Below are 17,213 nucleotides of genomic sequence, written 5' to 3' on the forward strand. Positions count from 1 at the left end.
ACTAGACCGGCGCTATAAAAGTACAAGTCCATTTACCATTTACCAAATGAGCAGGTAAGCTATTTCCCCCTGCTTCCAGTCTTTATGCTTAGCTAGGTTAACCACATCCTGACTCCAGCTTTGTACAGAACCCACAAGACTAGAAAGAGCGGGAATGAGGGTTAATGGTCAGTAGGCAGTGTAGTGAATGCACATGGTGAATGTAGGTACGTTTCTATTCTCTATACAGCCCCGCCTCCTGATAAGACAGATGATTTGTATTGTCTTGTGCAGCTTTAAATAGCCAACAGTGTCCATGTACTCAGCAGGGAGGCAGCAATAACAGATGTTGGCCTGTCACCAAGAGCTCCATTTTGGCAAGTGCATGTGGTCCAGATGGGTGTACCTTTGTCCAGTATGTCTTTATGTTTATATCCATGTCTGTCCTTTCCATGGCCCCCCCTCCTTCCTCCTTCTTCCTCCTCTCTCTCCTCCCTCCATGTCTCCCTGAGCTTCTGTCTTCCTGCAGGCGGAGACAGAGACAAGGAGAGGTCGTCCACCTCAGGTGTGGATGGGGAAGAGTCAGGGCAGTCCAGCCAGTCCGCAGTAGAGGATCGTGGGAATCCGTCATGCAATGATGAGCCTGGAAACGCAAACTTCCAGTAGGAGCCTCCTTTGAAGAGATAGACAGAGCCTGGAGAAGAGGGGGAGACGTTTTCAGAACCAACAACCTGCATGTTTTTGACTATTTTGCAGCACTCCATAACAAATGTAATTTTATCCTGTGTAACAGTGACAACAGATTCAAAGCGCTTGCTTGCTTTTACACCCTCTTCCTCCCTTTTTTGCATCTCATGATTCATCTTCTTTACTTGATCTGAACTATATCAGACATTTTTCGCATGTGCTCTGATACATACTTTCCATTGTTATAGCTATGTTCAAAAAACTAAATCTCTTTAAAAATGCAATCAGTGTAGACAAAAAGTAACTGTCAATGGCCAACTACATACAATGCAATGCAATTATTAAACTCGAGAATAATGACAAAGACAATGCACAACGTTACTCTGGGTCCTATGCTGAAGATAACACCCTTCTTATGTAAAACCTCTGGTCATGTTAAACTTATATTGACACGGTGAACTTGTCAGCAAACAGTTGCTTACTTACACATACAGCAGACTCATTGGCATTCATTTGGAGTCGTGTTTGTGTCAAATGATCAACGTCAGTCAAATATATGAATTCTCTTTTAGCTCTGCTTTTGCTCTCCACCAACTTCTGAGAAACATCGATGTCTCTTTAACATGTTAAATCTTTAAAATGCTCCACTGTGTTCACCAGCTAGTCTCTAACTGTCTGTCTGCTCTTTGCTGCTGAGCAGGTAGTGTACGGTGGCTTTTTGCAGCTTTGTCTCTGAAAACGTTGATATGCGAGCGGTAGGAGTGAACCAGAACAGTGAAGTTGAAACCAGATAGCTAAACAACGACATGAAACTCAAACTTGTCAGGTCATCTGGTCCTTATAAGGACAGACGTATCAAAAATGAAACACCACCACGAACATGATTGCTGTCCTCACCATCGTTGTCTGTGGTTATACCACTGACACCCTCTCTGAGCAACTGAGTCCAGTTGTCTTCTTGCTTCTTTTCCTCAGCGTCTCCTATGTCCCCCCACACGGGGCCCTGCTCTGGGTCCCAGATCAGGCCCCACCTCCCTGCTATAGCATCATCATCCTCATCTGCTGCAGCTAAGCTCACCCCCATCCTGAGGGCAGACAGGGGCTGAGGGTAGCCTTCCTGCAGGGACAGATCCCTGAACAGCCAGAACTGGGAACCTGCAGGAAGACATGACCTGAAGAGGTTAGAGGTCAGTTTACATCAGTGACTCTCAACTGGTAGGTCGTGGGCCTTTGCCTGGAAAAAAAAAATTCTGTGCTTTTATTTTGAAGGGGATTTTTTATGCAGCGGAGTGCCGTCTATTCACACTCCTTAACAATATTTGGCATTAATGTCTTGTAATGCTAATATCAGCAGGGGATAAACTGAAAACTATACCTCTGTCAAATGACACTGTCAGTATTGAATTGAAGACATGTCGGGTGACATCCAACAACAGACCATAGCTCGTATTAAGGCAAGTGGTCATTTTACATTACAAATGGACGAATCTACAGACGTCACAAACAAAACAGTTTTACTGGTTCATTTTTTCATTCATGCGTAACTTTCATACTGGAATAACATCATTGGATTATACCACTGATGAAAATGATGGCATGATCTGACTGTCTCTCCAGCACAGCGTGAAGCCGAGGGAGGTCAGGAGGTAGACCCCTCCACAGCCGTCTGACTGAAGCCCCATGACCAGATACCAAGCCCCCACCATTGACTCGCCACATCGTCAGACCTGGAGGACCACAGAATGTAGTAGACAGCTTTCACCTTCACAAAGTACTTATTAATGTCTTTTTTCTAATTTGACATGCCAAACGATTCAATTTGTGATATATTCAGACCTTTGAAGAAGAAAGTCTCTCCTCGGATCCTAGCCACAGCATCAAAACTGGTGTTACAGCGATCAATGAAGGGGCTTAAGGGAGAAAACATACAGCAAACCTTATTTAAAGAGCTTCATGCCGTCATTCGGAAAGATAAAAACACCTTTAGTCAACACTTACAAATGAAGACTATCTGATTTTGAGCAAATTACGAATTTGTCAACAACTTTTTTTTTCATGACAAAGATGTTGAAGAAACAATAACTGTGACTGAATACATCAAATATTGTGACTAAAACGACGATACAGATTCAAATCTATAATGACATTTTTTTGCTATTTTCAGTGTCTGGATTGGATATCGATACAATGGGGAAGATCTATGCAATTCCTTTCATTTACACCATACACATTATATGCTGGAATCTTATTTATGTTTTGCCCAATTTGTTGCTGAATTTAAATGTTTTACACTTGAATTGTAATTTGAAGATTTTTTATGAAGTTGCTGGTGCACGATTAATTATTCTAATAATAATAAAAAATCATTAAATGTCTATGTATTTATTTGTTGTATTTTGTTTTACAAAGTTAAGAAAGCAGTGTTTAAGTCAAGCCTGATGTTGCCTTACACCAGGGGTGTCCAAACTACGGCCCGCGGGCCAAGTACGGCCCGCGGTCCATTTTTAATTGGCCCACAGCAACTTCTAAAAATATAATGTAATATGGCCCACACTTGAAACTTGCGCTTGACTGTATTGTACTTCTTAGTTTCACCACTAGGTGGAGATACTGTGTTGAACAAGGCAGCTTCTCCACAAAATAAGAGCAATCAAAGAAACGTTTAGCCCCGGATGATGACACGTCCTACACTGGTGCCGAGCGAGAACAGAAAGTTAAATGGCAGTTAGCTCAATAAGAGTATTTTTTTCCGCGCAAACAAAACACAAGAAAAAGTCACAACAGCAGCCACGAGGTAGCTCAACTCATTGCCCGCCACGGGAAACCTTTCTCAGATGGTGACTTCATAAAACAGTGCCTCACTAAAGTCGCAAGTGCCCGGAAATAAATGCAGGAATTCAACGACGTTAGCGTGTCCAGAAACACAGTTGTGCGGCGAATCGAAGACTTGTCAGCTAACCTAAACCATCAAGTGTCAGATAAAGCTCGTGCTTTTGCTTTTTACTCCATTGCATATGATGAGAGCACAGATGCCACAGACGCCGCACAGCTGTTGATTTGTTTGCGATCATTTCTGCATTAGGAGCTGCTTGATTTTAGGAGTCTAAAGAGCACAACAACAGGTAAGGACATGTTTGAAGCTGTGTCAGATGCAATTGACAAGATGGGACAAGCTGTGTGGAGTTATAACAGATAGGGCTCCAGCTATGAAAGGCGAGCGGAGGTGAGGCTATTAAAATGCAGCGTATCACCCACCAAGAAGCCCTCTGTGCTCAGACAGTCCAGCTCGGCGATGTGATGAACACGGTTGTGAAAACTGTCAACATAATTCGAGCACGAGGGCACTCTACGCAACTTCAATGTTGCGCACTTCCCCACGCAGTCCGAAGTCAAATGTGCTTTTCCAAAGGCCAACCTTTCTGCTGAAAGGGGGAAATACGTGTCCGTGATAACGTCTCTCGTGACAGAACTCAGTCAGTGCTTACGTGGCGGCTGGTCAATAGAGGGCGATAGGGCGCCGCCCCACCTTGAGCCACAACAAATAAAATAAAATGAATAATAATAACAATAATAAACTATACAAATAGTCAATATTTGTGTTTTTTAAATATGGAATCACCCAGTAATATGTGTAAAATATGATATCTGCGGTAAATATATGCTTTTCCTGCATGTCCTCTCTGCGTGTGCACGTCTCAGCAGCGCTGGAGAAACTGCCCAAAAGAGCAGTGAAGCAGTTCAGCCAATTGCTGATTAAAGATATAAATGTGTGACATACAATTTAGCCAATCAGTGCCCTCAAATAGATTCAGCTTGGAGCAGAATCGATTCTGCCCCAAGGTGCGCGTTCCCGTCCAGACGAGTCTCTACAGGCGGGCGCGAGCTCCAGCGCGAGCACTACTCCTCCAAGACCCGTTTGAGAGGAGAACTTTGAGGAGAACCTGCAGAGCTGATATCAGATCAGCCTGACCTCACAATCAGACAGCAGACTGGCAGGAAAGGGAAGGTATGTTGGAATAAATGTTAAATATTTAACTGCAAAGTAGCAATACGTGTTTGATACCTTCATTTATTTAGCATGAAATCATACTGGGATGTTTGCTGAAATTGATTGGATGTGGCACAGCCCTACCTAGAACATGTTCCACCAGCTGCCATGGCTTTCAATATGTTTCTCTCATTGAGAGAGACATCGAGCTGTTCTCAAATCCCTTCTATTTGAATAATGAGTCTGTTCGGCTCAACATACGTGAGCAAACATCTCTGTTAAATCTGAACAAAAGCACATTGAGAACCAAATTTGATTGATTTTGCTGACTTTAACACACTAGGGGTGAGGCGATCGGACCTGAGTGGCCCAGCCCTTGGTATATTTTTCTGTATGTGGCCCTCAGTGAAAAAAGTTTGGACACCCCTGCCTTACACATAAAATAATGATTCCAGTTACTTCCACAAAATGAGGGATACATCTTATCATTAATTATTAATTATTATTATTAACACTAGCAACAGATCGGTACTCAGTATCGCCGATACCCAAAGTCCAGGTATCAGAATTGGGACTGAAAGAGTTGGATCGGTGCATTCTTATACAGCATGGCTCCAAAGTGAAAATATCTCTTCATCTGTTGACGCAGTCTTGTAAGTCATACCCATATCTGTGATGATGGCGGCTCAGCTGAGGGTCTGGGGCCAGGCGAGGAGCATCAGTGGCCAGCAGCTCTTTCCTTTGACCTAAATCAAAAAATCGATTTACATCTAATGGCAATGAAGTAGCTTTACACGCTGACAGTAATGATGAAGCAATAATTCGTGTTTGTTGTAGTGACCACACACCACTTCTTTTCTTTTTTGCAAAGCAATAATTATTTCATGATTTCTCCAAATATCTTAAACTGTCTCTCAGTGATCAATATATTAAACGGTGTCAGATAATGTCGTATTGATCTCTAATCCAAGCCCCCAGAGAGAGCGCCAGATTTTGAAGCTAACTTTACATATTGACCAAACGGTGGAATTACAATTTCCAGGTCCATCATGTGGTACCATTAGGCTCAAAAATACTTTTCCCCATAGACTTACATTAGGAAAGAGATGTATGTAGCTCAGCACATTTTCTCTTTTCGGTAAATCAACTTCCCAGGAGGACACTTGAATAGTTTAATGATTAAGTTGTCAAGTTGTAAAATGCACTAACAGCCGAATGCAGAGTTTTCCTTGCTCCATTCATGTGAATGAGCCCGATAACGAGGCTAGACCCCGCAGGGAGGTGGCGTTAGGAGACAGGCTTGTGTGCTTGCTCTTTGGGCCCAGTGTTCGCCAAAATCTCCCGGTATTTTCATCTGAATTCTGTACTTAGAAGTTGAACTTTGTTTTTGCTTCATGTGCTTCTGAGCAACTTTCATCGGAATGAACCAGGGCCCCATATCCAGTTCCTTTTTATACATTCATGAAGACGGTGAAGACATCTGATGTGTCTACTGATTATCGATGACCACCAGAATCAGTTCGTATCTCTTTATTACAATAAGAGAGTTTCGTCAAATAAGGAGCTTTTTTTCCATCTTTAATCAAGAGCGAGGTCCTTTAATCTGATTTCACTTCAGAATTTGAAATGCTCTCCCTCAAAACCCCGTCCTCAAACTCAAATAGCCCCTGCTTGCACTTTCTGTTCAAACTGTATGCTTGCACACATATATTATTATATATTATTATTGCTCTGTGTTCCAGCTTCAGCCCTTCTCCTCCCACTTGTGCTGCTTCTGTGTGCCTCTGCTCCCACATTTCTTCTCTGCTAAGATTATTTCTCCTCTGCTCTTCGATTGTTTTTGTGCAACAACTGTCAAAATGCCCCAACCAACAGAATGCCAGGTGTAGTGTTGACCAATAAAATGATCCTTGCTTCCGACAAGAAATGGCAATGTCTGTCTGAACTTACTCAACAACACACCAGAGGTCAGTCCGATCAATTGGTTGACAGAAAGCTCCAACTGTATGCATTTTGTGGCCCTTTTTACTCTCTGAAGATGTTAAAGCTAGGATGGGTAACGAGTTCATAAACATGTTTTGTTACATTTGTTGACATCTAGACAGCAATCAATACATCAAATTCACTGACAAAACAAAATAAAAAAGCTGGCCATCCAATCATTTTAGCCCCAATGAAATGATTAGACAGGCCTGTCCACCCTTCCACCAGAGTCTTCCACATGCTGTTAGTGTGACAGCTGTGAGTTCTAACAATAGCCATATCATTCATTGTGATGTGTTTACATTCATAATGATCATTTTGGGAGAGTAGCTTTGGAGGTAGGCCTCAAGGGACAGGCTCAGTGTTGCCGACGTGGCCACTTTCTCGCAAGATTCATAAACTTTTAAGCTCGTGCTGCTAGCTACTTTCAATGGAAAAAAGTTGGCAACACTGGGCTGGGTGAAAATCCAGCTTACTCTCGTTGATTTCTCCAGTGTTACCTACCCCAGCTTTAACTCATAACAATGAAGTCATTATGTCTTCTTTCTCTGACCATGTTGGAATGCAATTTGGTTCATGCCTCCTCACATACTTACCATGAAAAGGATTCATACTTATGTGACCAGAAATGATGTTGACACACTAAATTGTCATCGTGGAAATTCAGACTTTTTAAACACAGTCGTAAGAAAGGTCGATTGTTGCTTGGAGAAAAAGCCTTACCGTAGAGCTGGGTGATGTGCTCCAGATCATGAGATCCCAGGTGGTAGTGGAGAGGGTCTCCTGCAGGACCCTGATAGTACGGCCTCATCACTGAGTGGCGAGATGAGGAGTGGGAAAGGCCCAGTGAATGGCCAAACTCATGGACCAGCACTGTAAACAGGTCAGTACCCTCAGAGGCTGGGGAGGAAGAAGAAGGGAAGACAAAAAGGCAGATGAAGAGAATAATGAGCACATTACAATACGAAGGTGTGCGTAGTTCTAATATACAGTCTTATCTTTCACTTTTGGTCAGGGAGTGATTGTGTCTGATTTCACCAAAAGCCCTGCAAGCAGCTACTAAAGGATGCAATGACCTCAGGGTACCAAACAGGTTGGAGTCACCTGAATGTACTGCGCAAATGTCATGGCAACTGATCTATTACATCATTTAGCGTGTTGTGCAAGTGAAAAAAAAACATGAAAAGGTGACAATTCTCTGGGGACCATGAATATCGTCAGCAAATTTCATGGCAATCCATTAGTTATCCGTTGTACAAAGTCCATAGAGCATGTAATCACTGTAAATGTGACAGATGTGGCAACAGCTAGCAGCAGCGTCTAGTTAGAGCCTGGACGTCACTGCGCAATAAAGATGTAATAATATTAAAAGATGCAGAAGTTTTCTGAACATTGTTCCACCTGGCTGTCTGAAGGTCCACTCCTCCTCTGCATCCAGATGAACTCCTCCTGCCCGGGCAGTGTCTGATGGGAAGAAAGCATGACCGACTGCACCGCCTGCCCCATCAAAGGGATAGCCATCACCGTGATAGCCCTGGTGGAAGTCTACCTGTAGACTGTCAGCTGTTTCTGGGCTTCCCACCTGAAGAGAGCGGGCAATAGAAAGGATGCCTGACAGTTAGCCAGACTCTGTAGGGGTCCCCCTGTAGGGGACTCATTTTGACCATCTTTCCCATACATCAATGATGCAGCATCAGTCACATGTACGAACCTCGTGGAACTCCAAGGCGGTTGGCTCTGCCCACACTCTTAGAGCATAAAAGACCAGCGAGCGGATCGTTTCCCGGGACAGATGGGAAGAAGAGGGGTATGAGCGCAACCTAAGAATGAAACAGCGTGAGTTTGTGTATGTAAGAGAAAGAAGGAGAGAAAGACCATACCGTTTAAGATGACTTGAAGCAAATAAATGTGCGTCTGTTAAAAATAGGGCTGGGTATCGGTACTCGATAGCCCTAAAGGTTTTCGACTCAAATACCTCTTATACCTGCATTCAATCCCTAGAAAAGATCTACTGCAGCAGCTACAACCCATACAGTTTGCACTGTGGTTAAATTGAGTGCGGTGTATTTGACACACTTGGCAGTTCAGCGATGCCACCAAAATGTATGGCTGCACCACACGCCTGAAAGAAATGCGGTGTATTGGTGGCAATTGACTTAACTGAATGCTTCCATTCACATGATGGGTATTGAATAAGGTAGAAAAAAAGGAATTAAATAAAGTAGCCTACTCTATTGGTATGGTATCACTTTAAAGGTACTGGTAATGGCACTGTATTGGATATTTTTAAACAATACCCAGCCCTGGCAAAGAAGTAAGGTGACCGTCCTAATTGAATGTGGAAAATTCTCAGATTTGTTCCAGTTTACCAGATTATAATCTGGTGTAGATTACAAGAAGTTAAACTCATCCAACCTCCAGTTAATGTTCTTGCGGGTCCACATGGGGATGGCCCTTCTACTCCTTCTCATGTTGCTCCCTTCTTGGTTGGCCGTTGATTTGGATAGGTTGTCCTGGTCAGGTAGGGAGCAGCGTGGACTGTTCATCAACGCCATTGTCTCCTCATCTAAATACACCAAAGCACAGAGGAAGCAAGAAGGAGTAGCCTGAACATGAGGGCGTTTGATCTTAAAAGCAACGATACAGCTTTTCACAGCCCCTGTCTGGAACCCTTACCTACAACTCCAGTGTCTTTGAGGCCTGCAAAGCTCTGCATGGCCCTGACGGCGTTAGTGACAGCTGTCCAGGCCTGCAGCTGACCAGTGGAGGGGTCTGAGGGTGGGAGGTAGCCATACTTTATCAACCAATCCTATGAGTGGAGAAAAGCAGGTAGTCATCTAAATATGGTGTTCTTGTAAACCTGAGGAAAGACACATGGAAAGATTCTTCAAACTGTTCACAGCAAACACAAAATGATCATACCGAACCCATGTGCTTTTTAAGGTCAGTCAACTCAAAGCACTTGACATGGTAGGCTAAGGCTACATGGACACATGTGTATGAACACAGGCCCTTTGAATATTGACGAAGAGAGGGAGAGAAAATCTTATTCATAGTTTAGCTTCTGCTCACCACAAACAAAGGCTCACAGCTGTGGCTACAGTTAGCACTAGCGTATTTGCAATCTTTTCACCCCGTCTCTCTAATAGTCTCGCCTTCTGTTTCAGCGCTGCAGCAGCCATGACGGCTACGGTTCATAGAAGGCTAAGTTAACCTGTAAGCAACATTTTCACTCCATCTCTGAAACGCTTTGCCGATATCGTAGCTCGCTAGAGCATCAAATCACAGTTTGCATCTCAAAGCTATTCATTCACATTTGAAGTTGGAGCCATAGTCTTTTAATTCTGGTACCCAACAACACAGCAAGACGACTTTCTTGAGATGTAACTTTAGTCTACAACTCTGAGGTGATTCCTATTAGCCTTGAGTGTTTCCTTTGTTTTCCCTCCAGCGGACACTGTGACGTTATCATGTCGTCGGCACTAAAAGCATTTGGGAAATACAGGAGGTCTCGGGGGATCCGAGACCCATTAATTGACACCTGCTGAAAGCCTACACAGGAGGTCTCTAAAATCTTTAAAACATTTCTATCGCTTGTGGAAAAATAGCTTTAAAAAGCATAGGCTACTATGTCCAGCAGTAGTCTATTATTTATTAAATATCTTACTGTTTATTATGAATTGAAAACATTTCTTCAGAAATGTTAACAATGAGTGTAAGAAAGGATTTTCTGCCATGAATAGCAGCCAGCTCGAGCTGCAACAGGTTGCACAGAGTTTCACTTCTGTCTGTGGACCTAAACGGACACATTTGATTCTGGGCTTTTGGTGAGAACCTGGATTGAAGCAGGATGTTGTCTCTCCTCTTCTTGGATACCAGAGCAGCAAAGAGAGCCACGGTCTGTGTGTCGGGGTCAAGTGTGTGTATGTGTGCGTGTGTGTTGTGTTGGCGAGAGGCATGTGTGCTGTGTGGGTTGTGTTGCAGGGTAGACTCGTTGTGCAGCCTTATTGTTCACGGTATTAACCTTGGTGATGTGTGTGAAGTGTGTTCATTAATTGTCTTGGCTTGCACCCATGAAATATTCTATGTTGAGAATTGAGTATAAGTGCACAAATCAGTTGTAGTGACATTATCAGGTGACTTAAGACCCAAAATCAAAATCCAGACTCACGGCCCAATAATATGAGCCAGATAGTCAGCTACCTCTCGTGTTGCTTCTGTGAGTGCTACTCAATATAAAGGCTGTTCAGTATGTGTTGTTAAAATGAGTTGATAATGAGAAATGAGAAGAGGTTTCTTTGAGGCGTTTCACACCGATGTATTTCAACATTTGCAGTCCTTGCTCCTTATAAATGTGCTTGCAGTTTCTTTTACCACAAGTCGGGTGCCCTCATCTTGAGTGGGTGTCACTGATGCAGGGGAGGGTGTGGGGGTTGTATCAACAGAGGAGGCTGTTTGCACCCATCCAGTGCTCAGGCACAGAAAAATAATCCACATCTTCATCTTGAAGAAAAGAAAAAGAAAAAATTGGAGACAAATTGCAATTACAGCTGCTAACACTGTCCGAATACAACACAATGACATCTGAAGGAAGGTATGAAGATTAAGGCTTGAACCTGTTATAAGTGTAATAATATTATCATTCATTTGAATTTCAATTTGAGTCTTCCTGACGTTGTGTAATTCCAATTGTCTCGACCAACTCCTGACAAAAATATCTCTCTTTAGCTGCTAAATGCTGCACTGCATTCACCAGCTATAGTCTGAGGGTGGGCGCCCATATAGTCTATTAAATGGCAGAAAAGCACTGACAGAGAAAAGGCTGAAAAAAAAGTTCCAATGTAAACAATATCTTGACATGACATCAGTCTAACTGCTGTGGTATGATAGAGTAATGCACTCTCATGAAGGGTCGTTCAGATCGTTGTTCTTGCCATCAAATACATTTTTGTCAATGTAGACTCAAGAAAGCCACGCTCGCAAGCTGGAGCATCACCATGGCGACGCGCAAGCATCTCCAATTAAAATGCTGCACCGCACATTGAATATCATATGACGAGGAACAACCAATCCCAGCTATCAGATATCTTTTCTTTCTTCTGTAAATATCAGTCCACGGTAAACATTTGGAAGAGAAGTTAACCATTTTAGCACAGGGCTATCCAGAGCTTCAAGGTTTTTCCCACAGACGATTTGACTTGCTTCATCCTTTCAGTCCAAGGACGTCACAACATCTGGTTGAAAGGTCAGTCAAATGAATGCAGATAAATAGAGCAGTGAAGCATCCATTTATCTTAATTCCGACTTTGTTGCGTTTAGTCAGTGAGGCTTCTGTCTAAAATGACCACACTTTCATCATCGGCATTGCAGCGTGCAGGTTTTGGTTACTGAGTAACAGCTGGCACGGCAGGACCGCAACTTGCCGAGCACCTTGGATAAAAGGATGAAAGCATCATGGCTGGCATTGTTCTCGCATTTCTAGACGCAGCATGTGAATTGCCCTTACTTTGTGTGTGCAAATGGGCTATTCAGTCTTTGTTGTGATACTGTCTGTCGGATATCCAAGGCTCAGGATAGACACACAGCCAAATCAAGCTTCCCCTCCATTTTCTACTGAGACGTCAGCTGTCAAGTTCAGAGAGTTTCAACTAAAAGCACTCGGAGCAGCTGCCCAAAAAAGGTAAAAAGATGCAACACTTTTTCTCCAGGCCTCTATATGCACATATGCTCTCTCCTCATTGATAAACAATTGTAAAAAAAAAAAGCGGTAAATTGTATGGTTTTGATCAACTGTGAGTGGTAAGCGTAAATATGATGTTTGGTGGTAGAATATAACAAATAAATAAGTATATTAGACTGTATATACTGGACAGTTCAAGGTTCTTTACTTGAGTATTTCTATTTTATTCAACTTTGTACTTCCACTCCACTCCATTTGTCTGGCAGCTTTAGTTATTAGTTACTTTGAACATAATCATTTTTAAAACCTTTCCTAACTACCCAAACTGAACAACAGAGCATAAAGGGGTTAAAATGAGCTCCACCGTAAACATGTACAGAAGGAATAATGATCCAAACAAATACACATATGTACTATCCATATATAATAGTGCAGCACTGACGGGGATCATGTTTCTGCTAAATGAATACTTTTATCACTACTGTTTGTAGTCCAATGACCTTATTTTGTGTTTGTCAGTTCAGTGGAGAACTCTAGTGTGTGTTGAGCTTGAACGAGTGACTGAAGTCAGACTGAATGTGTGAGGTGAGATGTGAAGGACAGCTGACAGGTGATCATCAGTGAGAGAGGATCTGGATCTGGATGAATTCAACTTCATCACAGAGAATGTTTGTTCACATGTGGAGGTAGATCCAAAGAGAAGCAACATCTTCTGAGCATGTTGCTTCAGCAGCTTAGCTAGCAAAGCCTCAGATGTCCGTGCCGCTCTACATCACCCACACATGCATGCTCGCACACATGCACGAACATACTAACGTAGGTAAGTTCAGAAAAAAACAGCAACAGTCGCCTTCAAAATGAAAGCAATGCAGGTGTATTCCGTGCATGATTTATTTACGTTTTATTCCAAATCTCCCATTGATGTCCCATTGATGTCCCATTGATGTCCCATTGATGTCCCATTGATGTCCCATTGATGTCCCATGGGCCGGTCTGCTCTAACGGATCTCCTCCTTTCTCCACTGTTACAGCTGTCGCATGGTGATCATGGTGAAAAAAGAAGTCAAATAAATTGATAGTACGCCAAATACATCATAACAAGCAAAAAGGTGATGCTAGTCATATCATACAACACTTGTTAGAGTGCTGATTTGTTGTTAAGCTATAGTTGTCATATAAGCATTAAAACCCCCATTATGGGCACTTCTTTGATAAAACGCTGAAAGGAAACACTTCCCATCGCCCTGCAGGTTCTTTTTTCCTCTAAAAACAGCTGCCTGCTGCTGGAATTGACCCCATGAGAGCGGTGCCAGTGAGCCAGTGCAGTAAAGTTGTAGCTGGACAGCTAAACAATGAGCTGACACTGTGTACAGCTCGATACAACCAAAGGGGAGCTGCAGATTCCAGTGTTAGTTCTCTGTAGGTGCAACACATACAACATATTGATTACACCTGCTTATAGTTAGCTAACTCAATCAAACCTTAAAAGGTGCTAAATTCCAAATCCAGGCTAAGCGCGCCAGCAGAAGCTAACGGTGCTAACAGCTCAAACAGTGCAATCAACAACAGAGCTGACAGAGCAACACAAGCAAAGCACAGAGCAGCTTTGATGAAAGCACACAGAGGGTGACTTCATTCTCTGCTCAGGACCACATCCACGATATCTTCACACAGCAAATAGTTGTTTGCTGCTACATTAATGCTTTGATTTTGCACCTTAACCGTAGAGGTGGCAGCTCTGAAGAGCTCTCTATTCTCCCACAGCAAAATCAGGAAGAAACACATTGACATCCAATGTCACAATCGCCTGAATGAGCCAGCAATCAGCGAACGAAGTCAGCAGGAAACATCCATACTGTATTCCCACTGGGGAGATAATATACAGATGCAATCACAAGATGGACGGAAATTAACATGAAACATGGAGGGGAGGGCACCACTGACTGCTGTACAGGACACTGGTGGATGTGAGTGTGTGTGTGTGTGTGTGTGTGTGTGTGTAGGTGTAGGTGTGTGTGTGTGTGTGTGTGTGTGTGTGTGTGTGTGTGTGTCAGTCAGATGCTTCATTTAATTAAGTTAGAGGGTATACCATTTCAGTTAAAGCATGGGGGGCAGAGCAGAAGGGTGAATGGAGGAGGAGGAGAGTGCTAAAGCAATTACATGAAAGCAGCAAAGACAGTACAGGGCAAGAGTCTAAAGGAGTACAGCAGACATTCGCCCTTGAATTGAAGGTCATATTCAATGCATTTTTACAACAATAATATTTTTTGTGAATAACTTGCTTTTTGTATCATAACACACATCAAGTAGGCACAGGTTGTCTGGTTTGGTTTTGACCCCAAGCAGACGGGGACCACTGTTGCAGAGCTTCCTCTGGACACAGACGAATGAATCCCATGTGGAGGTAATTTTCTTTCATCTATGCTGATTTGGATGTGACCTCCGAGTGAAGAATACAGCATAAATGACCATTTTTTTACCTATACAGTATACGTTCAACGTGCAACATGCAGCTTTCTTTCCCAGAACATGTGAACCAGAGTATACTTTTATAATATTCAGAACACATTCAGTCAATGTGTTGGAAATGTGCTTTGACAGAACAGAACAGTCCACCCATTCATGACTGTGGTTTAAAAAAGCTGAACCTTTACAGGCTGATTCCAGACTTGTATTTAGTCAATATCGTTCAATTCAACATGTTTTAGACCAAGGCAATTCAATTAAAAACAGGAATCAGCATATCTCATTCTAAGTTTATTTCTCGGCACTTATCTTTAAAAAGATTAAAAGAAAAGCTTCTGAGGACGGTTGGAGATGCTGAGACTTATGACCTAATTATTTTTAAAATCCTGGCTACTGTCCTGCACAGATTCTACAACATGTACACACCTTTTTCCCCTTGAGACTAAACAGCTACATAGAAGTACATATGTGCCAGTAATTCAAATGACTCTGACACATGCAACATTGTCAGCATCAGGCACTGGCTTCCAACATCGAATGTCTGTACAACACATGCATACAGACTTCACATGGCATTTAACAAGACAATGCTTACCTTCCTCCTCCTCCTCTGCGTCTGTCCGCCTCCTCACGCTCCCTTTATCTGCCACTATAGGAACAGATGGGTCCTTCCTCTTCTCTTGCTTCATCTCTCAAAGCTCCTAAGCCCCCCTCCCCACCCTCTGCCCCCACCCACTGCCATGACAAATGTAAGTTTGTCTCCTTTTTTCACTTCAGAAGATTCTGCCTCAGTTGGCTCACTCTGCTCTGTGGCTCTCTTTTCCATCAGCTCCACATCCCAAAAAATATTTGAAATGTTTGAAAATGAACGCTTTGATTTTACACGATTTGATCTGTTCTAAAACTAAACTCTCGTCTCTCTGAAGAGAGTCTGGAATCCTGCGTTTTGACCCAGGGAGGATTCGTGATGGGTTTAGATTTTGTGCGTGCGTGTTTCCCTCTGTGCAACATCTGCATCTGCATGTTCATGTGTAATCTATCTTCTCTCATGATGGCATTAACATTATACACACAATCCTCTTAATGCAAGGATTAAAAACTAAAATGAAGAAGAACACATTTGTGACTCTCTGTCTTTCCTTTTTCTCTCGTGTCCTTTCTTTATGTTTCAGCCATTGGACCAACATTGGGACCTCTTTCTTTCTTCAAGTGCAACTGACATTCTTTCACTTAACTCTCTCCATGAAGACATTAATCCTTATCAAGCTGATAACATCAAATGGAATCACCTGTCGGAGAGAGCATGTTCTATAAGTGTAGGCTGTACTTATTCATATTTATAGACTGATTCACCTCAATAATAATATCATATTCTTTCTTTCCTGAGTCCGGTTCCTTTTCTGCAGCTGAGGTGTCCCAGTGGGATCGTTAAGTTCCATCTCATCTGCTCTGTCTGCCGAGGGACAATGGCTGATATGAAAAGCACATGTAGGACACCAGAGAAACCCGATTCCTCTGATGAGTTCCTCTCTGGACTGACTGATGCACTTCAACAAAGCCTTTCCTCAGTCTAGATTTACTTGTCATGAGATTAAGTCTAACTTGACACACATGATCAATTTGATGCTCCACTGATGGCTACAGCCCAAATCCATTTGCTTACTATATAGGCATTGCTATTACTTTGAGGGAAGGGGTATTGCAATCTTTTCAACGAAACCCAGCCCAAAGATTGTCCGATTTTTCTACAATTTGATTTGAATTGATGAGACTTTCGATTTTAAGGTCAAGATTCTATTTGATTTTCCATTGAAACTTGTTTTGCAGCACTGAAGGCGATGTCATTGTTCAACGTATCCTCATACAACAGTTCGTATGATGTCCGATGAAAAGTTACTCCTCATTTTCCATGCGTTTTCCTACGAAAGCCCGCAACACGTGTCAAAGTCAGCTTCAAAATGAACTTCTGTCTTCACAGGAAATTAGAATTAGGCTCCAAAGCGGCTTAGTTAGGTTTAGGAATAGATCATCGTTTGGGTTAAAATAACCACAGTACTGAAGTACACAAGTTACATGACGTCAAGGCACACGATGTGTTCTTGGTGAGTAACACTAAATGTAAACACTATTGAGTTCTTTTCAAGAAAACTCTACGGAACCCTCCTAAAACACATCTATCACATAGATATATGTCATGAAATGAAAGGCAGATGCATCATCTATCAAACAGTCCATCTCTATGCTTCTTTCAAATAAAATAAAAAGAAGTTCATGTGAAAACATAAAATCAAAGATTCTGGGGTAAATGGAGATTAAACGTTTCCTCTGTTACCATAACAACAGGCTACTTCCTCATGAATGCAGTTGCTGGGACAGGTCAAAGGTCACTTGGTGGTAATGTGTGATGGATGCTGGGTGGGTGGGGATCAT

The 17,213-nt window shown here is 42.5% G+C and overlaps 1 protein-coding gene across 1 annotated transcript; it reads right to left on the reverse strand.

Moving 5' to 3' along the window:
• Positions 1-275: 275 nt before the first annotated feature.
• On the reverse strand, positions 276-11,140 carry mmp17b (matrix metallopeptidase 17b; the record flags this gene model as incomplete). Its single annotated transcript, XM_079268737.1, has 11 exons — positions 276-673; positions 1,564-1,821; positions 2,244-2,393; positions 2,503-2,576; positions 5,319-5,400; positions 7,361-7,537; positions 8,039-8,219; positions 8,349-8,457; positions 9,053-9,203; positions 9,314-9,446; positions 11,012-11,140. 11 exons carry the CDS (start codon positions 11,138-11,140, stop codon positions 276-278), a joined length of 1,842 nt encoding a protein of 613 aa, XP_079124863.1.
• Between the last annotated feature and the right edge of the window lie 6,073 nt (positions 11,141-17,213).

This window comes from Melanostigma gelatinosum, assembly GCF_949748355.1.
Source record: "Melanostigma gelatinosum genome assembly, chromosome: 5".
Lineage (NCBI taxonomy): Eukaryota > Metazoa > Chordata > Actinopteri > Perciformes > Zoarcidae > Melanostigma > Melanostigma gelatinosum.